The sequence below is a fragment of the Cynocephalus volans genome, chromosome 3 (genome assembly GCF_027409185.1).
Source record: "Cynocephalus volans isolate mCynVol1 chromosome 3, mCynVol1.pri, whole genome shotgun sequence".
Classification (NCBI taxonomy): domain Eukaryota; kingdom Metazoa; phylum Chordata; class Mammalia; order Dermoptera; family Cynocephalidae; genus Cynocephalus; species Cynocephalus volans.
This window is the reverse complement of record NC_084462.1, coordinates 86,291,204-86,317,834: the sequence shown is the minus strand read 5'-3', so window position 1 is coordinate 86,317,834 and position 26,631 is coordinate 86,291,204. Positions and strand designations below refer to the sequence as shown.

General features: G+C 36.5%; 1 protein-coding gene and 1 pseudogene across 5 annotated transcripts in view; one reads left to right on the top strand and one right to left on the bottom strand.

The window, feature by feature from the left end:
- Nucleotides 1-911: 911 nt before the first annotated feature.
- MYO5A (myosin VA) overlaps nucleotides 912-26,631 on the bottom strand; it is a 187,007-nt gene continuing 161,287 nt past the window's right edge. For 2 of the 5 annotated variants that reach the window (XM_063088963.1, XM_063088965.1), the window contains exons 32-41: nucleotides 24,864-24,938; nucleotides 23,503-23,596; nucleotides 17,572-17,718; nucleotides 15,907-16,061; nucleotides 12,223-12,312; nucleotides 10,407-10,557; nucleotides 8,230-8,512; nucleotides 6,189-6,363; nucleotides 2,779-2,859; nucleotides 912-2,498 (exon numbers count right to left, since the gene is read on the bottom strand). In XM_063088963.1, the coding sequence (XP_062945033.1) occupies nucleotides 2,346-2,498; nucleotides 2,779-2,859; nucleotides 6,189-6,363; nucleotides 8,230-8,512; nucleotides 10,407-10,557; nucleotides 12,223-12,312; nucleotides 15,907-16,061; nucleotides 17,572-17,718; nucleotides 23,503-23,596; nucleotides 24,864-24,938 (1,404 nt within the window). In that variant the 3' untranslated portion in view covers nucleotides 912-2,345. Of the gene's footprint in view, nucleotides 2,499-2,778; nucleotides 2,860-6,188; nucleotides 6,364-8,229; nucleotides 8,513-10,406; nucleotides 10,558-12,222; nucleotides 12,313-15,906; nucleotides 16,062-17,571; nucleotides 17,719-19,061; nucleotides 19,199-23,502; nucleotides 23,597-24,863; nucleotides 24,939-26,631 lie in introns of those variants that run through there. The other 3 variants (XM_063088966.1, XM_063088967.1, XR_010022885.1) reach the window with 2 other exon arrangements.
- On the top strand, nucleotides 7,478-7,598 carry LOC134374409 (small nucleolar RNA SNORA31; annotated as a pseudogene).

Below are 26,631 nucleotides of genomic sequence, written 5' to 3'. Positions count from 1 at the left end.
GACAACCAGAGAAAACTGAGATGATCTGATTGAATTAGTAGTGTTTTTGGTTGACATTGCAAAGAAATGAATTCAAACCGAATAAAGCAGTGAATAATAAAAAAATTATTTAAATTAATTAACTTTCAAATAATACAAATATAGTAGGACTTTCTAAAAGCATGTACAGTCACTCCTTGGTAATTGTGGGGTATTGGTTCTAGGACCTCCTCCAGATACCAAAATCCACAGATGCTCAAGTCCCTTATATCAAATGGCATAGTATTTGCATATAACCTATGCACATCCTCCTGTGTACTTTAAGTCATCTTTAAATTCCTTATAATACCAAATACAATGTCAATGCTATGTAAACAGTTGTTGTATTGTTCAGGGAATAATAACAAGAAAAAAAAGCCTGTACCTGTTTAGTAAAGATGCAATTTTTTTTCCCAAATATTTTTGATCCATGGTTGGTTGAATCCACAGATGCACAATCCATGGATGCAGAGGGTTGACTATACATAAATCATGTACATTTAAGAAAGGTTATGGCCATACAAACTTGTGGTTTTATATTTATTAATCCTAAGGGACTGACAGGCACCACACACAGGTCTTTCCAGCAGAGGATGGACTAACTGCATAACTGCAGTTCTTTCCTCTAGGATCCAAGTGCTGAGAGGACAGAATTTTAGACCTGGAAGGGACCTTTAGAATCAGCTGTCCAACGCTCTTATTTTATAAACAAGGAAATGAAGGCCCAAATAAGCTAACAAACAGTATTTATCTTTTAATAACCATCTTTATCACTGATTTGAAACTGACTTCCATAAATAATATTGCACATATTTAAATAAGATATATCATTTTTATAGACAATCTACCAGTTAAATTATATAAATCTATGATTGTAATTCAGAACCAGCGTTTCTAATAAAAGCTAAGAATTTGCTTTTTACACAAACTGCAGGATTTACTGTATAAAGTTTCTAGGAAAAATGGAGAATATGTTTAATTAGAATTTCTGAATGAAAACTTACAGAATCTGGGTCTTATTGAACCAAGAATCTGGGTCTTATCGAACCTCTCCAAAATTCAACAATCTCCTAAAACATTTCTAATTTGATGTTTTTTAATGTATCCAGTGGTATCTGAGAACATTTAGAGAAGTTGCAAAGTTTAAAAAAACTGAACCATAAATATTTATTACATATCTTCTTTTGCATAATTTATAGAATAATCAAAGTTTCAAAACCTGAATCACGAATATTCTGACAATCCTTTCTAGATAGTGACTGAGATTAATTCTTAATAAATTAAGAAGAAAGAAAACCTGTCAAGGTTGAAAATAAGCACTGCAGGAATCTGATCTGGTAACATAAAAATAAGTCACTTCACAGAACACTGTACCCTGATGCAATATCCATCCAGGGAAACTTAATGAGCACATCAATGTAATACATCCTGAATAAATAATGACATCAATAATAGCCACTTTGTCTAATCCTACCCCTAAGTGTCAAGCATTTTATCATATTACTACATGACTTCCCAGTGTCTGCTACTTGTGCAGGTGAATGTGTAGATATTTGCATATAATCCAGTTAAAACTGTGATCTGATTGAATTGTAAACAGAGTTGGTAAGAGAGGCTCATTGTACTGCCTAATAAGAATATCGCTTACATTTTAAAGAACACAGTATGTAGCAATTTGAAATGCTCAGTAAACTACAGTACAAATGGACATCTATGCTTCACAGCAAACCAACATTCTTTTAATATCTCTATATCATACTGACAAAAATAAGGAAGTTAACTTGACCAATTACTTTACATATTGCCAGTTTATTTCTTTGATCCAGTTTGACACTGTCAACATAATTGATTCCTCAACTGATATGATATGTACTCAATTGTGATTTTTCTTTCAATTCTTCTGTTTAGCATAGAGGAAGGTCTTTGTTGGTGCCTTCCTAACTGCTTGTACATGGAATTTGTGTTTTTTACACCATTTAAATGCAGTGATAAGGATTTTAAAATAAATGCTGGCAGCTGAAGACACGTGTTTTTCCTCCTTTCCTTCCTTCCTTCCTCCCTCCCTTCCATCATTCATCTGCATGTAAACTCAGAATACCTGACTGGTCAAGGATGAGTGTTGCTATAAAGGTAACACAGCACAAAGGAGCCTAGTTTTCTTTCCAAAGTGGTGATAGTATTCTAAGGAGATTTCCAGTTAATAACCTCTTGTTTAGGATATAGTCAGTACTTTCTGTTTAAAAGTGTATTTTCAGTAGCTCACTGGAAATAATGGGTTCTTATCTGAGGCAAGAAATGTACTGTCAATGTTTGCCTGGACATCACATTCAGACCCGTGAAATGAATCCCAGGCCCAGACTGGCTGGAATCTGGATGGTTTCCAACGCGAGGGAGGATGGGTTAAAAGGAAAGGTGACAGGAAAGATGTGTTTAGCATCCATGAGCAGCTGAGGAGAGTCTTTCCTGTCTCGTAAACGCATCTGAGAAGATTAAGAAAAGAGAGAGACAGAGTATCAGTTCTTTGAATCTGTAAGATTTTTTCCTGTCAATTTCTACCACAAAATTCTCAACTAATGAAAAATGTTTATCTTTGTTTCAAAATTGCTTTATTTTCCCAATAAACTCTTATCAAAAAGATAATGCAATTTAAACAAGATAATATAATAAAAGATAAAAACACATTACCCTTCAATAAATCGTAAAATTTTCATTCAAAAGACTGTGTTGATGAATCAGAAGAAGAAAGCCAGGAGCTCTTACCTGTATAGTACGAATAAATGATACAGAGACTCTTTCTTCAAACTCATTAACTGGAGTATACAAATTCAACACTTTGACAATCTGTGAGAAATGAAATGATTAAAGTTTTTGGTATATTAACAATTAGACACTGAGTACCTATAATCTGGAAAATTAAAAGGATCTGTACATACAGTTTTCAATTCTACTTAGGGGTAGAGTTGGGAAAATAGAATAGTTTGGTCAGGGCCCTCGCCTTGGGTCCAGTTGAGTGTGGTTTTAGCACATCCTTTGTAAGCAAACTGTGTGTGTGTGGAGTTAGTGCGCAGGAGCACCAATGTATCTTTTTAGTTTTGTTGCTATTCTTGTGTTCTTCAAAGAGAGAGAGAGAGAGAGAGAGAGAGAGATTTAGTGAAGCAGGTCAGCGGGCATCTGCCCTGCATGGCTATGTTTTCCAACCTATGGCTCCAAGGACCTTTTGGCCAGTTACCTAGCTCACAGACCTGCGTGAAGGGGTCTGGTGACCCAGCCTGGCGTATGAAGGGTTTGTGACCCAGTCTGTGAATGGGCTTGAGGGGTCTGGGAGCTCCAGACCTAGCCCTAGCTCAGCAAATGGCCCAGTCAGTACAGGATTACCAGCAGGGTAAAGTAGCTTTACAATTGGCATAGTGGAGGCAGGATTAAGAGCACCACATTTGGCATAGTCTGCAACAGGATTCTACACATTAGCCATGGCTCTACAGGTGGGTTGGAACAAGAGGGAAGAAGGAGCTGGTCTGAAGGGCACATTTACCTTTATTATTTGGAATTTTACAAGAAGAAGGTATTAATGTAATACTTGCATAGTATTTTAAGATGCAATATATACTTAGAAAACCATTCCAACAGTGCAAAAGAATACAACATAAAAAAATAAAAGTGCCCCACTCCCACCCTCCCAGTCTCCCAAAGTGGCAATTGCTAACCATGTCCTGTGTATCCATCCAGTTACGTTCTAAACATATTCTGGCTTATGTTATTTTTATACAAATGGGGTTCATTCTATTAATACTATTCTGCAACTTGCCCTCTCCATATAAAAATATATATCTGGCCATATTAAAAATGATAGAATTATTTCTTTTGAATGGTCTTTTTTAAAATCATATTTTTATAAAAGATGTTATTATAAATGTATAACATAAATAACAACAAAGGCCTCTAAAGAAATCAACCAATTAATTAGAGGGTATGAACTTCCTTAAAAAAATGTCAAATTAATTCCTTTTGTAAAAAGATCATCTTTTTTTAAATGAAAATAAATCATTGTCTATATAAGATACAAAGATATTTTCATTTTGAAGGTATTGTATAAAGCTGTGCTGTCCAATACAATAGTAGTCACCAGCCATGTGTGGCTATTTCAATTTAAATTGATTAAAATAAAATAAAATAAAAATAAAAATTGAATGTAGGACACAGTGGTGATCTATAGACAAAGATAAATTAAGCACCAGAGAAATGTGAATTAGAAAGTGGGCATGTTTATCAGGTCTGTGAGTGACAAACTGAATCAGGAATCAGTCCTTCAGAGGCAAGTATCAGAACTTTAAAAAGTAGGACTACTTCGTTAACCAAAATTTGCCAAATAAATGAATTATAGGTCTACCTCATTCTATGAAATTTTTAAATATAAAGTAAAATATATTAAAATATCTTCTTTAAAAGATGGATGACAGAAAACTTGTATGAAGTTAGGTTTCCCCCAAAGCATTCTTACTTTCTATTCTTGGCAGAAATGAGGAGAAAAATCTCAAGACCATTACTGAATAACATGATTCTGCTTTACCCTTAGTAAGAATATATGTAAATATGAACTCAGCATTAAAACGCTACACACCTTACTTCTAATTATCTACTGACTGAGTTTTCATTGTACTGGGCACAACTGAAGATTTCTGTTATGAGATACGTGAAAACATTAAGAAAGTACAAGAGTCAGTACAGAAAATAACTGGGCAAAGGAAAAAGGGCATGTTCATGCCTCTGTCCTGATTCATGCTGTTGCCACTGTCCTCAAATGCCCTTCCTATCCTCTTGCTTCCTTAAATCAATGCCCAGCTTAATGAAACCGTCTGAACAAAGCCAGTTATCACCCTTCAGCACTTCCCTTAGACCTACAGAATTTGCTAGATCTGCTATGGTAGAGTCAGCTGGATACATACATCTCTGTCTTCCCTACTAAACTGTAAGGTCTCTTGGCTAATATCCAAAAGACTGAGAATGACAAATGATGGTGACGATGCAGAGAAAAAGGAACCCTCCTACACTGTTAGTGGTACTACAAAATGGTGCAGCCTTTATGGAAAATGGTATGGAGGTTTCTCAAACAATTACAGAGAGATCTACCATATGACCCAGCTATTCCACTGCTGGGTATACACCCAGAGGAATGGAAATCATCATGTTGAAGGGATACCTGTACTCCCATGTTTACTGCAGCACCATTTACAATAGCCAAGAGTTGGAACTAGCCTAAATGCCCATCATTGAATGAATGGATAAGAAAAATGTGGTATATCTACACAATGGAATACTACTCTGCTATAAAAAAAAAAATGAAATACTACTGTTTGCAGCAACATGGATGGACTTGGAGAAAATTATACTAAGTGAAATAAGCCAGGTATAGAAAGAGAAATATTGCATGTTCTCACTTATGTGTGGGAGCTAATAAAAATAAATAAATAAATACACAAAAAAATTAAAGGGGGGGGGGAGAAAAAGAAGGCACAACAATGAACAATTCCTTGAACAGTGAACAGATATGATGTTGATGGAGGGGAGGAGGGAAGGGAAGGGGAAAAGGAGGAATTGGTAAAGGGACATGAATACCAACTACACTGTATACTGATAAATTAAAATAACAAAAAACTGTAGGATCCTTAAAGGCAGGGATTTTTCCTTATTTATTGAAGTATCTCCCCCAGCAACAAATATGGTACCTTGAGATAGGAGCTCAATTAGTCATTTGTTGAATTGAAGAAACAAGAATAAATCTGTCTTTAAAAAATAAGTCTGAAGAATCATTCACTTACCAAATAATATTAAAATTATATGGACTATAAAGTCCATAGAGTGCATACCCCATGAAAGCAGGGACTTTCTTTTGTTTATGGTTGTATCCTAGTCCCTGCAACATTATGTAGAACACTGTAAACACTCAATAAATATTTGCTGAGTTTTGACTATAGATGACTGTAACTAGCACTGAAATGTATTAATTTCTGGCAAAATATCCTTTCTTCAAGATCTGTATAAGATCTGTGTCTTCTCTGACACAGATTAAGTCAGCTCAGAGACAAAAGCAGTAACCAGAAGACTTCTTTACTTCCCTAAAGATCACCTTTGATGAATGTTAAATTATTTCATAACAGGGAAAGTTGCTTTACCTGGGCAGTAGTTAAAGCATTGCACATGGAACAAATGGCTTCTGCATCATCATCTGTTTTCTTTTTCACTTGCAAAAGCTGAGCAGCCTGAATGAGAGGTTCCAGGGTTTCTTTAGCCCCACTGTTCATCAGATTTTTGTCACGTAGCCATTCCTCCAGTTGACTGACATTGTACCTATGCCAAAAAAAAGAGAGAGAGAGAATGCAAATTTGCTGAATGTTGTCATAAATGTCTTAATTTTGTGTATGTGGCCTTGTCACGATTTTCAGTTAAAATGACAGGGAGTATTTTTGTTCACTTTTCTTAAATCTCATCAGCTGTGCTAAAAATCTATCATAAATAGTCATGAGGTTTATAATCATAATTATATAAGATTAAATGATAAGAGAATATAATTCTCCTTAATGACAGATAGAAATGAAATCATTATAGCAAAACTTATAAGACTTACTAATAAACAAAATAGAATATTTAATATGGCTCTGTCCTTATTGAACAGCTGACCAGAAAACACTTTATAGCTTCTCTTACAATTTCAGAGCTGGATTCCTTTTGCAAGGTGAGACTTGATAATCTTTTAAGTGCTCTCTCTTCCTTAAGGCAAACTCCACATTGGGTAACTGGATAACCAGATCGCCCATTATACTTTGAGGAGGAGCCTGGATGATGGAGATAGTGCCCTGAGGAAGCTCAGAGAAGGAAGGAGAAAGGGAGGGCCCTTGGACAAAGGGACAAAGACTCCAAATAGGAAGAGAGACAAAGAAACTACACAGACAATGAGGTTTTAAGTGACAGCAGTTCTCAAAGTAAACTGAGGTAAATGAACATACAATCAGAACTTAATAATCAGGCAAATGGAGCCATTATGATATTAAGATGCATGACTTCACATTTATAAGCAAAGCTTACAGAGAAATAAGTTCTCCTACCTGAGTGTAAGGCATTATCTTCTTTTTTTCCCTCCCTATATAAAGATGACCTATATATAGGGGATCCCCCCTATATAAAGGGGATCTTAACCCTTGACTTGGTGTTGTCAGCACCACGCTCTCTGAAGTGAGCTAACTGGCCATCCCTATATAGGAATCCGAACCCGTGGGTTTGGTGTTATCAGCACCGCACTCTCCCAAGTGAGCCACGTCCAGCCCCAAGGCATTTGTCTTCTTAAAGTTAACTACAATTAGATGTGGGCCAGAATGGACCATTTGAAAAGAACACTAAGGTTTTCTGAGATTGAGTAACTAAAGACTTTTGCAGGAGAAACCCCTTTTCTCCTCCTCCTCCCTTGGTGAATATTCTAGCTGCTCTAAAATAAGTATTTTCTTGGTCTGCACTAGGATTAAAAAGAAAAAAATCCCTGCATTTTGTCTGTTTTTGTGGCTTCCCAGATTGAACTGGTGAGTATATCTGTAGAAAATTAAAAAAATAAATAAAATGAGTATTTGCAAAAAAAATCAATTCTATTATGATAATGAGGTTATGCTGAGGTGCAATTGAGCATTAAATAGAGTGCAGCTTTTTTTAAAATACAGAGGGGGTATATTTCAAGAGTTAGTAAGAGATCTATTAGACCTGGTCTTGTTGGCATAGGTATAAAAAGGTATTTTTTATACCTATGCCAAACATACATTACAAATCTAAGAGCAATCATACATTACAAATCTTCATTATAATTCAATACTTTCTTATTGTACAATTAAAACACAGACAAAAGAAGCAGCAGCTATTTCAACTTTGAGTATTTTTGCATCATCTTTCCACTCTTTAAATAAGTTAGCTTTACAGTGGAGCAGGATTTCTTATCAAGTAATGAGAGGAACCTGCTGACAAGGCACAGCTGAGGAGTGGTAACGAAGGAGATCTGGAGAAGTCCAGCCAGGCAAAAGAAAGTGCTTCTGTGCCAGTTCTTCCCCTACTGCTTGACCGCACGGCACCAGACATCAGGTGCACTGACTGCAAACAAGTCATCAGCTCTCCCCAATCCCGGCAGGCCAGTAGGGCAGAGGAAAGAAGCCGCCACAGGTATTGGCATCTGCTCACCTAATCTGCATGCCTTTACTCCAGGAGCACATGTCCTTCCGCAGGAGGAGGTTGTTTAGGGTGATGGCCCCCACAATGTAGAACATCTGCTTGACCACCTGCTTGACCAGCTCTGGGTCCATGCCATGCTGACACATGACTGAGTGGAAGGAGTTAAGTTGGCGGAGGATGGAGTCCAGTGTGTAGGTGCCCTCGTCGGCAATACTGGAGGTTCGCTTTCTTAGCCCTGTGGGCTTCACCCCAGACACGCCCTGAATCGTTTCATGCTCCAGCATGCCTGAGACTGCAAGAGTATTTCAATTGTTAGAAGAGAAGAACTGGAAGAAAACCTGGCACATGTGTACACATGCGTGTGTGTGCACACACACATACATACGTTCAATTTAGGAAAATGATCTGAGTATCAAAATAGAGGGAAAAGGAACTTCACCATAAAAGGACTTCTGGATTTTAAACTTTAATGAAGAAATAATTCTTTACCGCAAAGAAATTAAGTAACCTTAATGGTATATTTTCTAAAATAAGCAGTAGCCTTGTGATAGCACAAGCCTCTAGTGTTTTGGGTGGTTTTTTTAGAGATAGGTAGCAGTTAGGGGTAATAGAAGTATTCTCCATGATATTTGAGCTCCAGAGGGAAACAAATAGTAAGAAAGGCAGCACACTGGGCAATGGTCTTGGAGAAGACTTGGGAGAGGGCAGAAGAGTGGGGCTGGAGCCTTTCATTGTCCTGGGCTTCCCAAAATAGCAGATCTTGGGCTAGCCTCAGTCTCTCAGGACTTAGTCTTCTCTTCTGTATTACTGCTGCTCCCCCTATTGGGCTCTCATAGCATTTGGCTTATGCCTCCCCTAGAATGCTTTAGAGATGCTCATTCCCTGACTGGGAGCCCCTTGAGAGCAAAGGCCATGCCTGGTTCATTTCATGTCTCCTTGTGCTAAACACATCTCCCCCAGAACCTCATACTGACTTAAAACGTTTGTCATTGTTGCTGTTAAATGACTGGAAGATGGTGGTAGTGATTTAGAGTGGAACATATTAGAGTCAAATTTCTTGTTTAGCCAATAAAAATAGGCATGAGTAGAAGAAAGATTGACTGAAACTGACCTTTGCATGTGTATTACCTCCTATAGTTTAGCTGACCTAGGCTGCTTTAAATTCATAACTTTTTAGGGGACAACTGAAGAAATCCTTGCCATCTCCCATGGCTTCCTCAGTCTTTTATGTTTCTAACTGGTTAACTGTGGCCTACGAAAGAAAATGGAATAGTAAGAGCCCATAGAAGGGAGATAAGGTGGTGGAAATGTGGGGAACACATGGGTGGGGAAAGAAAGGGTACCTGGGAGTACCTTGAAAGCCTGCTGTTAATTTTCCACAAGATAACAGTGTTTGGTAACTCAAAAAATTTGTTTTAAATTCAATGCATTCAAAATTAGCAGCCCGCAACTCGTAGATAACTCCTAATTCCTATTCATACATGCTACACATGCCAAAGGAATTATAGGTAGCACAGTATATAAACACCCAAAATGAGTGTACATATATAAAGAGAGGTAGATAGAATCGTACATTTAGCTGAATACACAGAAATAGGACCCCCCCCCCCCCCCCAGCTCAGCTACTTGGCCAATGAGAAACTACTACTTTAAACCAAATTGCCTTTAAGAATTCCTTAAGGGCCATGAGATGCACAACTCAGCATAGAGTGTCCAGACAAACCTGTGAGACCTGTTCTCTTTGCCATAGTACCTTCCCAGACACTTCACTGTGTCTGTAAAACAAAGTGCAACCTACCCCCAACCTTGCCCAGCCTACTTGGTTTTAGATGGGCCCCCAGGAAGCCCTTTGCAGTACTGTCCTAGTCCAAAGCTTAAAGTGATTTCAAAAACTGGACAAGGAATGAAGTCTATTGCTGGATATAAGCATAACCCAATCTTAAGAGACAGGCATTAAACACTGGGGAGAGGAACCAGATACTGCTTTTTGAACCACATAGAAGCAGTGATTATGATGCCTCCCATTAGCCATGGCTGGGTTTCTGGGATTCCTCAGCTAATTTTAGGCCTGTGTCTTACTACTTCATATTCTCCCTGTGAACAGATGCCCAAGCCAGTGGCTGGTCATTTACTGAAGGGCACATGAAGCAGATGGACCATGATGCTCAGCCATGCCCTGACCTTACCAATCATTGGCTGAAGGATGTTCTCCAACACCCGCACGAGCTGCTGATAGATCTGAATGGCCAAGTCACTCAGCACTTGCCGATACTCAGCCAGGTCAAAATTGGTGAGGCAGTGTTCATTCTGGCGAGATGTGTTGTGTTTCATAAAGCCCTAGAGTAATAATGCAAAGTTAATACATATGAAGTAAAATGTCTCTTCTGTCTGTTTAACTATCTCCAGTCTGATCAGCACTTTCATGCTCCTTTTTCCTCTCTCCAAGGGACTTCCATCCATCCCACACAAAAATGCCAAGACAATCACTCTCAAATGCTGGTGTGTGTTTGTTTGCTTCCATCATTCCTCCTTCCACTTCTTACTAGCTTTTGAGTAACATCAAACTTGGCAACCTAGCTTTTAAGCCTTTCTATAGCAAGTCCAATGAAACAAGTTGAGAGAACTTAACTAAAAAAACCAAATGACTGTTTCATTTATGAAACAGCAGGTTTATCGCCAAACTCTAAATTATCTAAAGTACTAATCTCTTAACTTCAGTTCATTAAATATGGTCCTATTCATAAATACTACACCCAAAGGGCATACATAATTTTCTTGAAATAGACTGAATTCTACACAGACTGGTGAGTAAACAGTAAATGTCCCTTTACTATATTATATGGTATATACAACATGATTTTCAGTCAGAGCTTAGAATGGAATCTTCTGGTGGTATTTGTGAAAATGGTAAGCTAACTGTACAGGCAGGTACTTTTTTCAGTCACTTTGCATTTTAACATGCTGATCACCAGACATTGCCTGACAAAGGTAATGGCTTACTTGATGGATCCTGCCCATGGTCAAGCATCTGCCTCCCTACCACCTACTTAAATGGTCTAAGAGTGGGAATTGACAGGACGTAGTTAATGGCCCCTGTGGGGGATTCTGGTCTATCAGTCCCACCTTTTCAGGGACCATGTCTTACCTATCTTTGTATTTTCCATCATTTGACAGGACAGTCCCCTACCTCTGGGTGCTCAGAGAGTACTACTAATCAGCCTCTTTGCCTACCCTCTTGGCAAGGGATGGGGATGCAGGAGGGCAGTGTGGTAGGCCAGAGGCTCTGGGAGGTAGGCAGACCCAGAATCCCAACATTGCTCTTTATGGCCAAAAGAGTTTTGGCAAGTCGATGAGCTTCACTGAGCTTCAGTTTCATCATCTGTAAAACTGGGTTATAATTCCTATTTCACAGAGGTTTATAAGAAATAACATAAATAACATAATGTATAGTAAGTGCTGTCTGAAACATACTAAACAGCTCTTAATAAATAGTAATTTTTAATATTTTACATACTTTTTAAGTATGTTGAACTCTATCAACTAGTGAACACATTACTACAAACAAAAGCAATACAGATTTTTGGACAAATCAAAAGAGACACGATCTTTGATCATGTTCTATCTTTGATCACCTCTAATGTACTGTGGCAAGCTGAAATTGATTAATTTCCTTAAATAGTTCAATACTCCAATATTAGTTCTTAAAAAGCCCGCCTCAACATAATGACAGAAAGTTTCACTTCTGGTAAATATCCATTAACCAATGCTTATTTTGTTTTTGCTGTGCTTTCCCGTAATAAAAACTCTCAGAAGAAAGAAACTACATCACTCTCCAATTTACTGTTTCATAGATAAAGAACATCAAACAAAGTGATAAACTCCAAGCCACCTCTGAATTCAGGTTTCTAAAAAACATGGTTAAATATTTTGGGCTTTAAAATTTTCCGTAATAAAGGTCAGAAAAAGTATAGCATGCTGGTTTTATAATCAAGGTTTTCTCACCTCTTCTCCACTGTACTGCTTCAAACAGTGCAAAAAGCGGCATGTGTTAGAGAGCCAGAAGGAGACAGTTTCAAAATCATCACCTCTTTTCTGAAAGAGAGAATAAATCTAAATTTGCCTTTTCCTTAGAGAAATAACAACCTGCAAAAAACCGAAGATACCAGAAGGCCTATTTCTTTCAGTTACCATTATAAACAATTATAAAAGTAAATCACATTGCAGTTGTGAAGTCTTACATCATTGCTAGCAGAATTTCAACCACTGGATTCATTGGCTGGTTATTACTTTGCTTGGCATTCATTTTCTTGCCATTAGAAAATTAAGTTAGTGCCACTTAACTCAGCTGTCCCTTTAAGAAGAAAAAAATTCACCAAGCCACAGTTGACCCAAACTCAGTTCCCCTGGAGTTAATGAAGGGCATCAGAAAGAACTAAAAGCAGAAAAGGGAATAACCAATATTGTAATAAAGAATAGAAAAAAGAGTTTGAAGCACTCAAACCCAGATTAGATTAAAAATTTTGTCAACCCTAAGATATTTCTGAGCAGTGAATCAGAATAGGGAGGGAGGAATCCTGCGTTGAGCAGTATAGTTGGGGGGAAGCTGGTTGGCTCTTCACCAGGACTGGGCCACGGTGGCAGGGAAGAGAAGACGCAAGGTGTAAAAAACGATGTAGAGGTTGGGAATGTTTCCTGGGGGTTGAATAGTAGACATATTTGGGAGGACTGTAATTTTGTGAACTAAATCATTAACTAGTTTGGATATGGGAAGTCACAAAAACATCAATGTTTGCCTGTACTTTTTCCCAGAAAACCTTATGTAAGAAAACCCAAATAGTTTACCCAGGAATGGCTATGCTTTAATCTTAGAAACTCCTTTTTCTTTACTTTTTGCATGATATCATATATTCTAATAGCTCTACTACATCACAACAAAACCTGAATTCTTAGAAGTTGTTTGAGAATACCTGCCTTGATTCTTCGGTAGTGGCTTTATATAGTAAGGTGCACTAGGAGCTGGAAACATCATGGAGAAAGATGGATTTCTTATATCATTTTTTACATAAATAAAATTTACCTCTTTAAGCAAGTACAAAACAAACTAAAGCCCTTAAATTTTGGAGAATATTTTCCTAAAAAAATTTAAAAAAAAAAATCCTAGAGGATATCAAACTTAATTTAGTCTTTTTAGCTGAGACAGGGTAATTGAGCTCAGGTCTTGTCTTCACCACTAGGTAAATATCTGAAAGACCTAGCTATACTGTCTTCCAGTTTTAGGAGGATTGCCAGAAAGTAAATAAATTTTATGACACTCCCAAACACAGAAAATCATCCTATGGCTTAAGTGCATATTAGACTACAAATAATTTTACCCCTTCCACAATTTTGCTTATAACTGCTCCTAGTGGAGGCTCTGGACTGAGCTGACAATCAGTACAGATTGGGAGACAATGCTGGCCTGTGGGGGCGGTCACTGAAGCACTTATCTAGACAGTCTTCACTGATGTCTAGACAAGTCTATCTAGACAGTCTTCATTGTTGTCTAGACAAGTCTAGACAACTGCACAGATCCTCTGAACAGCCTCAGCTGGAAGCTTATAATTATACCTATACTAAAGAATTACTAGATAAAGTTTATTAAAACCTAAGGAGAAGACTTCATTCCAGAAGTAATTCAGCATCTGTCTTATTGGTGGGCTGCAGCCTTTGCTAGGCTACTATTAAACAAATTAATTCTACAAATACAATTTCTTTCAGCATGAACACTAAGGGTGCCCTCTGTCCTCAATAAAATGAAATACTCTATGCTACTTCAAAATAAAAGATCATTTACTTCTTTGGAAATTAAAAATAATTTAAAACAATGCTAACTCTACTCAAGAAGTTACTAGATCAAGTTTGCCCAAATAATGTTTTTAAAATGAACAAACTGTATTTGGTCAAAATTAAACAATAAATCAGTGTTAGTTCTTTATCTCATAGGGAAAATAATTAAGAGGGACTCAAAGCTACTTACAGTTTTTGATTTATTAGATAAAAATGATCTATGAGCTACAAACTACATGGATTATCCATATATCTTTGGCTAATTTATGCTGCTTTGGAGCCCATGTCAAAACCAGTTGCTAAAATCAAGAAAGAAATGCAAAAAAAAAATACTTCAGTTCAAAACCTGATGTGAGACAAATACACATCAATTTTAAAAGGTATCAAATGGTTCTAGTAGCCTCTCTTTTTTAATCTTTAAAAAATTTGATAGATTAAGTGCTGGCCCATGGCTCACTTGGGAGAGTGTGGTGCTGATAACACCAAGTCAAGGGTTAAGATCCCCTTACCAGTCATCTTTAAAAAAAAAAAAAATTTGTTAGAATAATTAGTCAAACTAGATAAATGTCTTCTTGCAATTAAGATGGGAGGGAAAAAACTTTATCATTTGGTTTTGTTGGTTTTTCTAGGAGCTAAGTAGTAGCAAAACTTGTAGTCTATCTAAGTACAACATAGCATCAATACACCAAAAACTAAATGAGTTATATATTCAGAAGATATTCATCAATTTTTAAATGTTAAATTTTCATAAACTCCACACTTTAGTAATCATTGTAGAATGTAACTACACAAAATCTCTGCACAATAGGGACTAACTGAGAACAAGCATTTGTCAGAAGTTTACAACCAGGGGCTGGGAGGAGGGAGGAATGAGGAGTTAGTGGTTAATGGGTACAGAGTTTCAGTTGGGGAGAATGAAAAAGTTCTAGAGGTAGATGGTGGTGGTGGTTGTAGAACAGTGTGAATATATTTAATGCCATATAACTGTATGCTTAAAATGGTTAAAATGGTAAATTTTATGTTATGCATATTTTACAACAATTAAAAAAAAATTCATGAAAGATATCTTAGATTTGAGAGAGTCCATAACTATCTACTTATCTTCATCCTAAAAGTTCCTGTTAAGTAAGATAATCAGAAAGCAAAGTATCTAAAAGCACATTATCTTAGTTCCTCACAGAAACACTTGAGTTAAAACTAAGTATGATGTTCACTCTTTCTTTAGAGTCAAGAGGAGGATTATGCAAGGTGACTCACTGATTACCAAATTATGTAGCGCTTTCTGCTCAGTTATATAATTTGCTGCCTTTTTAAAGTCTTTCCTCTCTGATTAGCATCTATGTGTTGCTTCTCACATGGAACTGGGCATTTTAAGTAACAAGGAAAATTATGGAATGAATTGGAGAATAAAAGGAAGAAAAGTTGAAAAAAAAATTTTAATGCTACATTAGACATCTTTTTATGTGAGTGAGCCACATATCACAGAGCTTATTTAACATCTATTTTAACTACAGCATCATATGCCCTGTATATATGAACTCTACTAAATATTTTAAATTCAGTTCCAAGTAAGACTTCAACAGAGACTATTTCTGTCAATGAAAAATTTAATTTACTCCACAATTAAGTGCAATTATATCAAGTTAATTTTGTTTACCATTCAACCTGAGCCCTGTTTTGAAAGAAGGCATATAGACATGTTACAACAAAGAACATTTCCTACAATGGAAGTTTTCAATTAAAACTGGAAAGTGTTCATAACTAGAAAGTTAGCTCAAGTTTAAGGAATGAAAAGCACCTCTGTGCAGATTCTGTCGTCATTAACATTCATTATGAGCATTTTGTTGAGCATGAACTGACCTTTAATACTTTTTTGATGCTGTTAATTGTTGACGTTAGCAATGACCTTACTTTCTGATCATCATTCAGATAGTCAGCATGCCGAACGCACATGAACAGGATATATGCGGGTAACCCTGGAATCAAATTGACTGCTACACCACGTGGCTTCAGTTCTGAAAAAAGAAAAAAGGAAAAATAATCTTATATAACATTGAAAGTTTTCGTGAGGCATGCTTTGTGAGATTAAAAACACAGTTGTCATGTAAGAGTTCAATCATTCAAGGTAAATAGGTCATATAAAAAACAGTATTTTAATAGCTTATTACGTTGAGAAATTCTTGAGTGTGAGGACATGTCTACACAATGCCAACTCCCAAATTTATATCTCCTGCCCTGACTTTTCCCTTGAACCCCAGTGTCTCTATCAACTGCCTTCCTGGCATCTCTGCTCAGGCAGTTGCCTTCACTTCACCAGTATACCTGCTTTCACTCTTTATTCTTTTTACTCCATTATACATTTATTTTATTTTGTTTTTTCTATTTCTCCCCACTGGAACGTAAGCTCTATGAGAATAGGGACTTTACAGTGTCCATTACAAATACCTAGAAAATGCCTGGCACATGGGAGGACTTCAGGAAGTATTTGTTGAATTGATGAATCTTTGTTAATGCTATGCTTTAAAACCAGTGGCTCCTGAAACATTTTTGCTAAATGAAGATCACGTTGAAACTTCTGCAACTCTACACCTATATATAGCACCAAGTTTAATGCCATAAATCCTATGAATGTTAAATCAGGTATAACTTTCAATCATACTGCTGTCACCCTGGCAAATGGAGGAAAAAATGCTATGCCAAGGCTAAAAGGAGAAGTTTTTAGGTTTTTTGGTTCATAACTTATGGGTATGTACACACTCTAGTCATTTATCATTACTCCCTAAAACTTCTTCTTGCAGAGCTGGTGGACTCACATCCATCTTAAAGGCCTTATGCTGTTCTGAAATTCTTTTTCCACTCATCTCATTTGTGCTGTCCCTTCCTTCCTTTGCTAGAATATTTTCCTTTACTCTTTTGTTTCTTTCCTATTATTGAACTTTTGTCCTCTACATATTTAATCATAAATCTTTCTAGGGAAGTAAGAAAAAATAGAAATTCAGGAACTAAATGGCCTAGAGCAGTGGTGTTCAACTGTGGTTACATTTGAAAATCCCTTAAGAGGTTTTTAAAAAAGTGCTACACATGGCCAGGTTCTTCTCCCTAGAGATGTGATTTAATTTGTCTGGGGTAGATATCAGTACTTTTCAAAAGGTTCTCAGCTTATAGAGAAGCCTGGCCTCAAACTATCCTTATAGGTGGGTCTTAGGCATGTTTCCCTGCAGTGTGGCTGATAACGCATGGTGTTGGCAGGACGCTACTACAGCATTATAATGCACAGTATGTAATGATGACTAAAGAAACTTCAGTGTTGAATATTTCAAAAATTAGTTACTAGTGTTTCTCACCATTGACATATGTACCAGAAAGACATTTACCCATGCAGAAAATACTTGCCCCAGGCTGGCTGGATAGCTTAAATGGTTAGAACATGGCACTGATAACACCAAAGTACAGGATTCAATCCCTCTACTATCCAGCTGCCAAAAAGAAAAAAAAAAAAAAAAGAAAAGAAAAGAAACTACTTGCCCAGAATCAGGTTCTTAACAAGTTTTTGCTCATCCTCCTTCTTGTATTCCAGCATTCCTTGGAAATCCTTTTCTTTCCTGGGAATGTTGACTGGACGGATGGGTTCATCTATGATCTGTCCCGGGGATATGTTCTCCATTTGGCCCACTTCATGGGAAACAAAAAGAAGAAAATGTTTTCAGGTAGAAAAGATGAGAGAGCTGCCTGTTTCTACACTTTTAAATGACCTCTATAACAACAGAAATTTGCCATAGTTGCCACTTAATTTTCTCCTCTTAAAATAGTTTTTCTGCTAAAATTGGGTGGATAGATGGCAAAATAGGGTGACGTTCCTCTGACGGTCACTAGTGCCTTACTACTATTGACATCAAATAAACTTACCTGACTAAAAACCTTAAAAAAATTTTTTTTTGGTGGGCCGGCCCGTGGCTCACTCGGGAGAGTGCGGTGCTGATAACACCAAGGCCGTGGGTTCGGATCCCATATAGGGATGGCCGGTTGGCTCATTGGGTGAGCGTGGTGCTGACAACACCAAATCAAGGGTTAAGATCCCCTTGCCGGTCATCTTTAAAAAAAAAAAAAAAAAAAAAAAAAAAAAAAAAATTTGTAATAAAGTTTACTTTGTAATAAGACTAAATGTCCCAAAAGTAAGTGGTTTAACCTATCTGTTCACTAATTGATACCAATCAGAAATGGTTAAATACATTTAGACTTTCACTCACAAAAGGAAAAAACAACATTCTACAAAGGGGTAGCAAGCTCTCTGAATCTAGTTATTAAAGCCAAGAAACATTTACTTTGAGTGTATCATTACAATCAGTTTGAACCATATCAAGATAGCTGGTAGCATAGTGTTTCTCCACACCAATTGGTGTGAAAAATGTATTATTTTTCAGAAAGGCCTCATAAGGCAAAGACCTGACTTTCTCCTGCCACCCCTCATTCCCAAAGAAATCATGAGCAGATAAAACACCTCTATTTAATATGATATCCTAAATATTATTGTTTTTCGTTTGTTTTCACAGAATGCTAAAACTCCTACCATGAATTTGCAACCATTAAGGTACAACCACTGGTTAACAACTCCTTCACATGTTAAAAATGGTCACAACTGTTAATGCAGCAGCTAGAGAAGAATTAAGATAAGAGTAAAAAAAAATTCTCCGATTCACCTCAAAATTGATAACTGAACAGGAAACGCAAGGAAAGGTAAGGGAACATAGGAGTTATTGTGGGGACTGTAGAAATATATGCTAGTAAGCATGTTTTTTATCCTTTTATTTATAGGAAGGGAGGCGGCTAAGGAATCAATTTAAACACAGATTAAGTCTCAAACAAAACGCAGATTAGATGCAAAAACATTGGGGAGTTTAATGTTGCTGACTCCACGAGGGATCAGTAGTGTTTCTTGTGTCACTCTGAGCAATTTCCTGTGTTAGTTCAGAGAGGCCAGTTCCACAGGAAGAGGTTATCACAGAGAACACCAATACCTGCCAGTGCGCTTGCTCATGTGGCACCGAGCCTGGTGATACACTGTCCACTCACGCTGTAGCATCACACACTGGGACTATCAGAGCTGAAAGTCTGGTTGAGGTAAAGTCACCACCATCCATCAACACTATGATATCTAAAGAGTGATCAGATTGTGATTGGACAGATCAGGGCTATGGCCATCTCCCATTATCTGGTGTTTCCTACGCCTGATGCAGTCTGAAAGCCATAGGACTAACTGTAAATTGCATTCCTCTATTGAAGAGGAGACTCAGACTGTGTAGTTTTACATAAATTATTTCTGGAGTCAGTTTAAACACAACACCATGAGAACCTCTGAAGCAGCACATAGTGGTCCTCCATAGCTCATGAACTTGCTGCTGCATATAAAAAACAAAGTAATAAAATTCCTGCCATCTATGTTACTAGTCACTTAAAGCCACAGAGAGGGAAGGGGAAACTGGGAGGAAAAAATTCAACATATTAGATTTATCAATAAATGTACATATTTGGACTCCACGTCAATGAGGGTGTTTTAAACCAACTGATTTTATCAAATCTAAGATGCCATTGATTATGAGATATTCGATTTTATATAACACTAAAAAAGGAAAAAGACTTCCAATTAAACTATAACTCATCAACAACTTTAAGACACACCCCAGTTTCAGGGATGTTAAAATGTGAAACACTGCACACCTCAGAATTTATAAAATGATGAATATTTTACTAAGAGAGCTCATGTTTTAAAAGAAACCTTCACTTTCCTTTTGCAAAATCTCTAACCACTTTATTTTTGGTTCTGTACAAAAATGTCAGACAAAATTTGCCTTACTCTCATTAAAATACTTATCTTTGACTTTGAATTCTCCACAGAGACTTAATTCTTTACAAAAACTCACAGAGGAAATATAGATGTCAGCTCTATATAAATGTGTTTCATGTGATATAAATCACAAAACCTTGATTGATTAAGCAAAATTATCTACTAACAAAAATAAAATGTCAACCTTTATGTAGCATCAGGAAAATATAAAGCCTGAAAAAAATAAGCCAGGACACCACCCCAGTTTTCAAACACTAAAGAGAACTGGGTGGTTGCTATGGTTTGAATATTTGCATCTCCTTCAAAATTCATGTTGAAACTTAATCCCCAATGCAACAGTATTAAGAGGTGGGGTCTATAGGAGGTGACTAGGCCATGAGGGTTCTGTCCTCATGGATGGGATTAGTGCCTCACAAAAGGGCTAGAGAGAACTAGCTAGGCCTTTTGCCCTTCCCTCCCTTCTGCTGTGTGAGTACACAGCGTTCATCCCCTATCAAGGATGCTGCAACAAGGCACCATCTTGGAAGTAGAGACCAGTCCCCAACCAGACACTGAACCTGCTGGCACCCTGATCTTGGACTTCTATCCTCCAAAACTGTGAGAAATAAATTTCTGCTCTTCATAAATTACTCAGTCTTAGGTATTTTGTTACAGCAGCACAAATGGATTGAGATGGTCATTTAGTCCAATGCTCCACCTAAACAGACATGCTTCTAGAAGTCCTGAAGCAATTTCTATTTCCATTGTCTAGATTCTTTATAAACTTGAGGGAAAAATATTCCTGAACCTTTTTATCCTGGGGAAAATAAAAAAGGAAATTGGGAAGATTTTTAAAAAATTTACTCTTCCTCACTTTGGCACCAGGAAGATCTTGATCTCAGGTTTAATTCAGACAGACAGACAAATTCCTATTAAGTAGAGAAATTCTGTTGGACAATATGGCACAAAGGAGAGGGATCAGTGGTCCTCAGAAGGCTTGCATTCTAGTCCTGCCATCTAACTGGGATCTTGGGTAAGTCACTTATGGTTTTTGGGCCTTAGTTTTTTTCTCTTATGAAATAATTAACTGATTTCTAGAATCTTTTCAGGTCTAAATTTCCTGACTATGAAAAGTGAGATGGAACACCCACTCCTGGATTAAAATACAGCATGAAGCAGATCAAATTTTGAAACACTCTCCAAGTAGCTACACAATTTCTGCTAAAAATTATACATGTTGGCATTTTTTAAAAAAGTCATTGTTAGCTTCTAAAAAGTCTCCTTAACTAAAGGTAACTCATAGGAGGAGGCAAGAATTGTGCTATCTTAAAAAAGTATTTAAGTGTGTTATAACAAATTTAAAGAAATATATAAGAAAACTTTTAGTTATTGGAAGGTGCTATGTTGCACAAAGTTGCCAGTATTTTCTGTATAATGGGATATGGGAACGGAGAGAAAAGTGTTAGAAGAGCTTGTCATCTTTATTCCTGAATTGAGGAAAGGGGCAGGGATACTGCATTCAGCAAGTGTCCCAGTCATATAAAATCTATTTCATTTTATCCTTTAGATATGTATCACTTAACTCAAATACAACTTAAGAATTATTATAATATATTTTTTGTTTTTTGCTATTATCAAATGCTACTAATAACTTTATAGTTGTCAGGATAGTTTAACTGATGAGGTTGATTTCTGATTGAAAACTGCTTAAAATTAGTAACACCTTGAAAATTCTAACCTATCTCTTCAATTAAAAAATATACATATCAAAGGAAGTGGATTAAAAACTTAAAATAATAAATGGCTTTTCTATTTATCAAAATTTACTAAAGTATGGCAAAGGAAACATTTGGAGTTAATCTCACAAGTCAATACCCTTAAAATAAGTTTCTTTCAAGTAAATACTCTGCTGTCTGATTATTCTCTCATGATATAATTAGTGCAGAAAGTTTGCTGAATAAAGATTTTTAAGTTCTGCCAATAGACATTATAGCATGTGTGAGTGTGTGATTTGGAGGTTCAAAAGTTTTAAGGTAATATATAAATCATGTAATGCTAGAGGACTGTATATAAAATATGACTGCACAGTAATCCTTCTGATTTCTAAACAAATATTTCAGTATTTGTATATCCAAGGGAGTAATATCCTCTTCAAAGTAAACATCCATGTTGCCATTTTCTAAATGTTTCTGAAACTTATTCACCAAAAAACATTTATAGGATGACTATGATAGGTCAGACACTATGCTAAGTACTGTGAAAACAAGGAGAAACAATAGGTGGTTCCTCCGCTCAGGAAGCTCATAGTCTATTATGGAAGCCAGTAATCCAAACAGAAAAACTGCTAAAAATATAACATAGTAAAAACCACAAAAGATGTGAGCCAAATTGTAGTGCACAGAGCCAAAAGGTCTGTCTGGGTGATCAGGAAAGGCTGCTCTTGAGGTTGTGACATATCACTGTGGTCTCAAAGGATGAGCAGGACTTGATGAGGAGAAGCAGAAAGACTAAACAGAAGGGACAGTTATGACAGAGCCTGGCATATTGGAGGAATGAAAAGCACTCTTAGAGTTAATCACAGTAGATTCTTTTGAACATCCCCAGTGATGGGGAATCTTCACCCTCTGAACCAAGCAAAAATTATGCATGGTGACTTTGAGAATAAGATGGGTAGTCAGGCTGAGTCAAAATGATAATAGTTTGCATAGGTTTGAAGGCAATTCCAAAGAGCATCTCTAAAATCTCTTCAGAAGTGACTGTGTTGTTGGAGTAAGTTTAGAATTTGCCTTTAGTCCTCTCTACTGCTAGATCCCTGGCACTTACTACTGTGCCTAGCAGGAACTTAAGTACATATTGAATGAACAAACACACTAATCCATAAGACAAGATTCATATTGTATATAATAATAATAACAGCAACGGATATTTAATTATATTTCCAGGAATTTTCCACAATCATATAGAAATCATGAGATGTTTTAAGACATCTTATTTATTTATAATCATAATTCATGTTTTTCTTATTTACTTCTCTTTTTTTCTCCATTAGATTGTGAGTTCTTTGAGGACAAAGACTGTTTTAATCATCTTGGTATACCTAATGATGAGAATAAGAGTAATACTAATAACTAAGTTGAATGTAGTGTTTATTGTGTGTCAGAAACTATTTTTAATGCATTATACATATTAACTCATTCAATCCTTATAAACCATGTCAGATAGATACCATTATCATTCCCATTTAACAGGTGGGAAAACTGATGCATAGAGAGGTTCGGTAACTTGCCCAGGATCATACGTATAATAAGTGAAAGAGCTAGGATTTGAACCCAGGAAGCTTGCCTCAGAATCTATGCTCTTAACCTCTATGCTATACCGCCTAGCACAGTGCTTGGCATATAGAAGATATTCATTAGATGTTTGCTGAATTAATTCTCTCCCTTTGTAAATTATTACTACCACAAAAAGAACATTTTCCTCACCGAGAAATGGAAATTTCCACTCAGCATAGGTCAGGTTTGCTAAAAATCATTTTTGTTAATATCCTTAATATTCGCATACAACCTCTATGAGGCCATTAGCATAGCAACACAAAACCAAGATTTGGCAACTGTCTTAAAAACATGTTTAAATACCTTCTAGTTCACCAATTTTTTTCGCAAATACTTTCAGTTGTTTTTTCAGTTTTCGGACCGTCTTATCTTGTTTTTCAAGTTGTTCCATCAAATCCTAAAATCAAAATGAAAAATATAACAGCAAGATCAAAACAGGTCTTCTAAAACACAATGATGGAAAGTAGACACAAAAATCACAGAAACAGCACTGTCACTGTTAGTTTTACATAAAAGCTCCAGAAAAGCTCACTGGTGGAGCCACCACCTGGCTAAAACTGGCAGGCATGGGAAATGCAGCTACAATAAAAGCCAAAATGTTAAAATATACAATGCAGTAAAATCCTTTACAGCGTGATGGATAGCAGGCTCACTGTGGAGTCTTTTCTAGTAGACTCTTTGTGGGTAAAAAGTTGAATGCTTATAAAAATGTATTATTATTCCAGTGGAATGCTTTCTTTTAAAGGGAACTAGGCAAAAATAAATTTTGATGAATGCAGAAAAAGTTTTGTGGGAAGATTTAAGGATGGTTGAGCTCAGGTAGGAACTGATGCTCCATGTATGTGAAGCACTGTCTCTATGAGACCCACCCTTTGAATATGCTAAAATTGCCCTCAAACTGAAGATAAGTTAAGAAGTTTTAAGAATTAAAAGGTAGGTTGAAAAAATAATCATAGACAGCAGGACAAAGAGGTGGTCTGCTGACCTATGACCAAAGTGGCAGGTGACATAAGACACCCATAAAATCTTGCAGGTGATATAATTTTGCTTATATAGAAAAAAAGGAGTAATTACGAAAACATTAAAACAAAAGCAGTATATTTAAAGAGGAGGGTAAAAAAAGCCTGTGATTATTGGCTCTCTATTTAACAAAAATTCTCTCCAATGACAGGCATAGTTAAAAACTCAATAATTAAGAAGAAAGAGGACAACAGCAGACTCAGAAAGAGCTTAGAAGGGAACTGACTCAGTGACGTCTGTGGCTGTTATTCCAGTGATGGTGAAGAAAAGTGATTACAAATACAAATATTCGTTTTCCAGTCTAGACAGGAGTAGATTTAGATACTAGGCCAATGATTCAAAGGGAATAGTTGCTAACATTTCAAAGCATTATGTTATGCTTCTTGGATTTTACTTGATCTTTCAAATCACATTTTGCTTCCATCACACTGTAAGCCTAGTGTTAATAACAAATCGAACATGACAATGGACGCAGGACGCTGATAGAGGTGACACCACTGGCTAAAAGACAGCTGTGGGGAGAAACAGGTTTGTGAAAGTTTTCGAACAGCCTCCTGGGCAGGGGCAGGCAGCAGTGTGCTCTTCAGTTACAGAGGGCAGAAGTAGCAAGGAAGACAAGGGAAAAGCACTATGATTTTACATACAATCATCCGTTTGTAAAGTGAAATCCGATATGATTGATACTTCTTAGGGTCATCTGCATATAATTCCTCAAAATACTGAAAAAACAGGCACAATGGATATTTGTTTTTCTCTGTGTCTTGAGGGGAATGCTATCTCTCAGCAAAATTAATTTACAGATATTTAAAAACACAAATAATGAAACTACATTTACTCAAAGGCTCTGATTTGTCACCTGCCATTATCTTCCTATCTTTCCAGCATAGATGATTCTAATTATATATATACAGATTTTTTATACAATCAAAGGAAACAGGCTATGGCTAGGATGCCATCATTTATTTAGCAGGTAAACAGGGCAGTTGTTCACATTGCCCAGGTAAGGCTGTCATTTCACTCCTCAAACCTTCTGCCCTTTTGTTCCTAGTTCAGCATCTCCCACATATGATGCTTACAAGTTGCTGCACCTTTTTTGCTGCCAGCAGCAGTGATAAGAGTAGGGAAGGCACGTAAAATGAAAGTGAGAATTATGGCAATGTTAGCACTCTCGTTTGAAGTTGGAGAAGCTGATGAAGAGCTGGGTGCCTTCCTTCCCTGAAAGACAGCATGGGGGAGGCCTGTGGAGGCTGTTCACTGGAGGAGGGAGAAAAATCATTTTTGTGTTTGTGTTGGGTGAGGGTAGGTGGGTGGGTAGATGTTATGTGAGGTGCAGTTCCCAAGAACACTAAGCCAAGGTCTACTGCTGCTTTAATACTCTGCTCAAGTGTTTCCTAAAGAAATGCACAATTAAAATAGAGAACCACAATGATTTTGAAAAAGTACATCACTTCACGTTCTTAAGTTTGAATCCATTCTCCTGAGTTAGTAGTCAGTATAATAGCAGAAGAAGCGGCTGATTTACAAAAGATTTTCCCACAACAAACTCATTAACTAGACTCTATTAGCTTAGAACGTGGGAGCTTAGTTTATTTTTGTATTAGCTATGAAAATTTGCCAAAGGTTGTAAAGGAAATTTTTGATCAGAAGCATCTTTTATTTCATGGTTTCACCTTGTATTTTAAAATAATCACTTAAAAGCACAGAATTTGTATGCTGATCAATCATTATTATATAATTCAGTATATTTATCAATACTTAGTCACCAAAGCATTGTTAGTTTAATTTAAGTAACAATATACTTTAGAGTAACAAAACGACATTTCTAGTACATTTCACAATTCATAAAATTTTGTCCACAAATTAGTGAGATTTCAGTCACTTTGGAAAAAGTCCAAATACTGCCCTCACCCTCTTTTCCCATTCCCACAATGAAGCCTCATGTAGAAAGAAAGACTGTCTTTAAAAGACTACCTTTGGGTTTTGCTTCTAATTCATGTAAGAGGTGGATGAATAAATAACACTAGAAAACTATCTGTAATGTAAATGATCACTAATGGAGTAATGGAGGAATGATTCAGACTATTGTATCTTCACAGAGAATTCAAATAGTCATTAAAAACCTTAACTGAAAAAAAAAAAAAGAAAAAAAAGACATAAATCACCACTAGTCCTAAACAACTTTTCTCAAAATCAGGCTGACACTATGATATAAATTTTATATAGAAACATGGAATTATAACTTTTCAATTATCTTTAATATAATAAATGTTTGTCAAACTTACATAGATTTGAAAAATAATAAATCTGTTATAAAAGTTATGTGACTGAGAAAGAAATATTTTAGAAAATATTTTTGGTAAAAAAATAAAAGAAACAAGAAAAAAGGAAAAGAAAAAACTTGGACTCCATGCC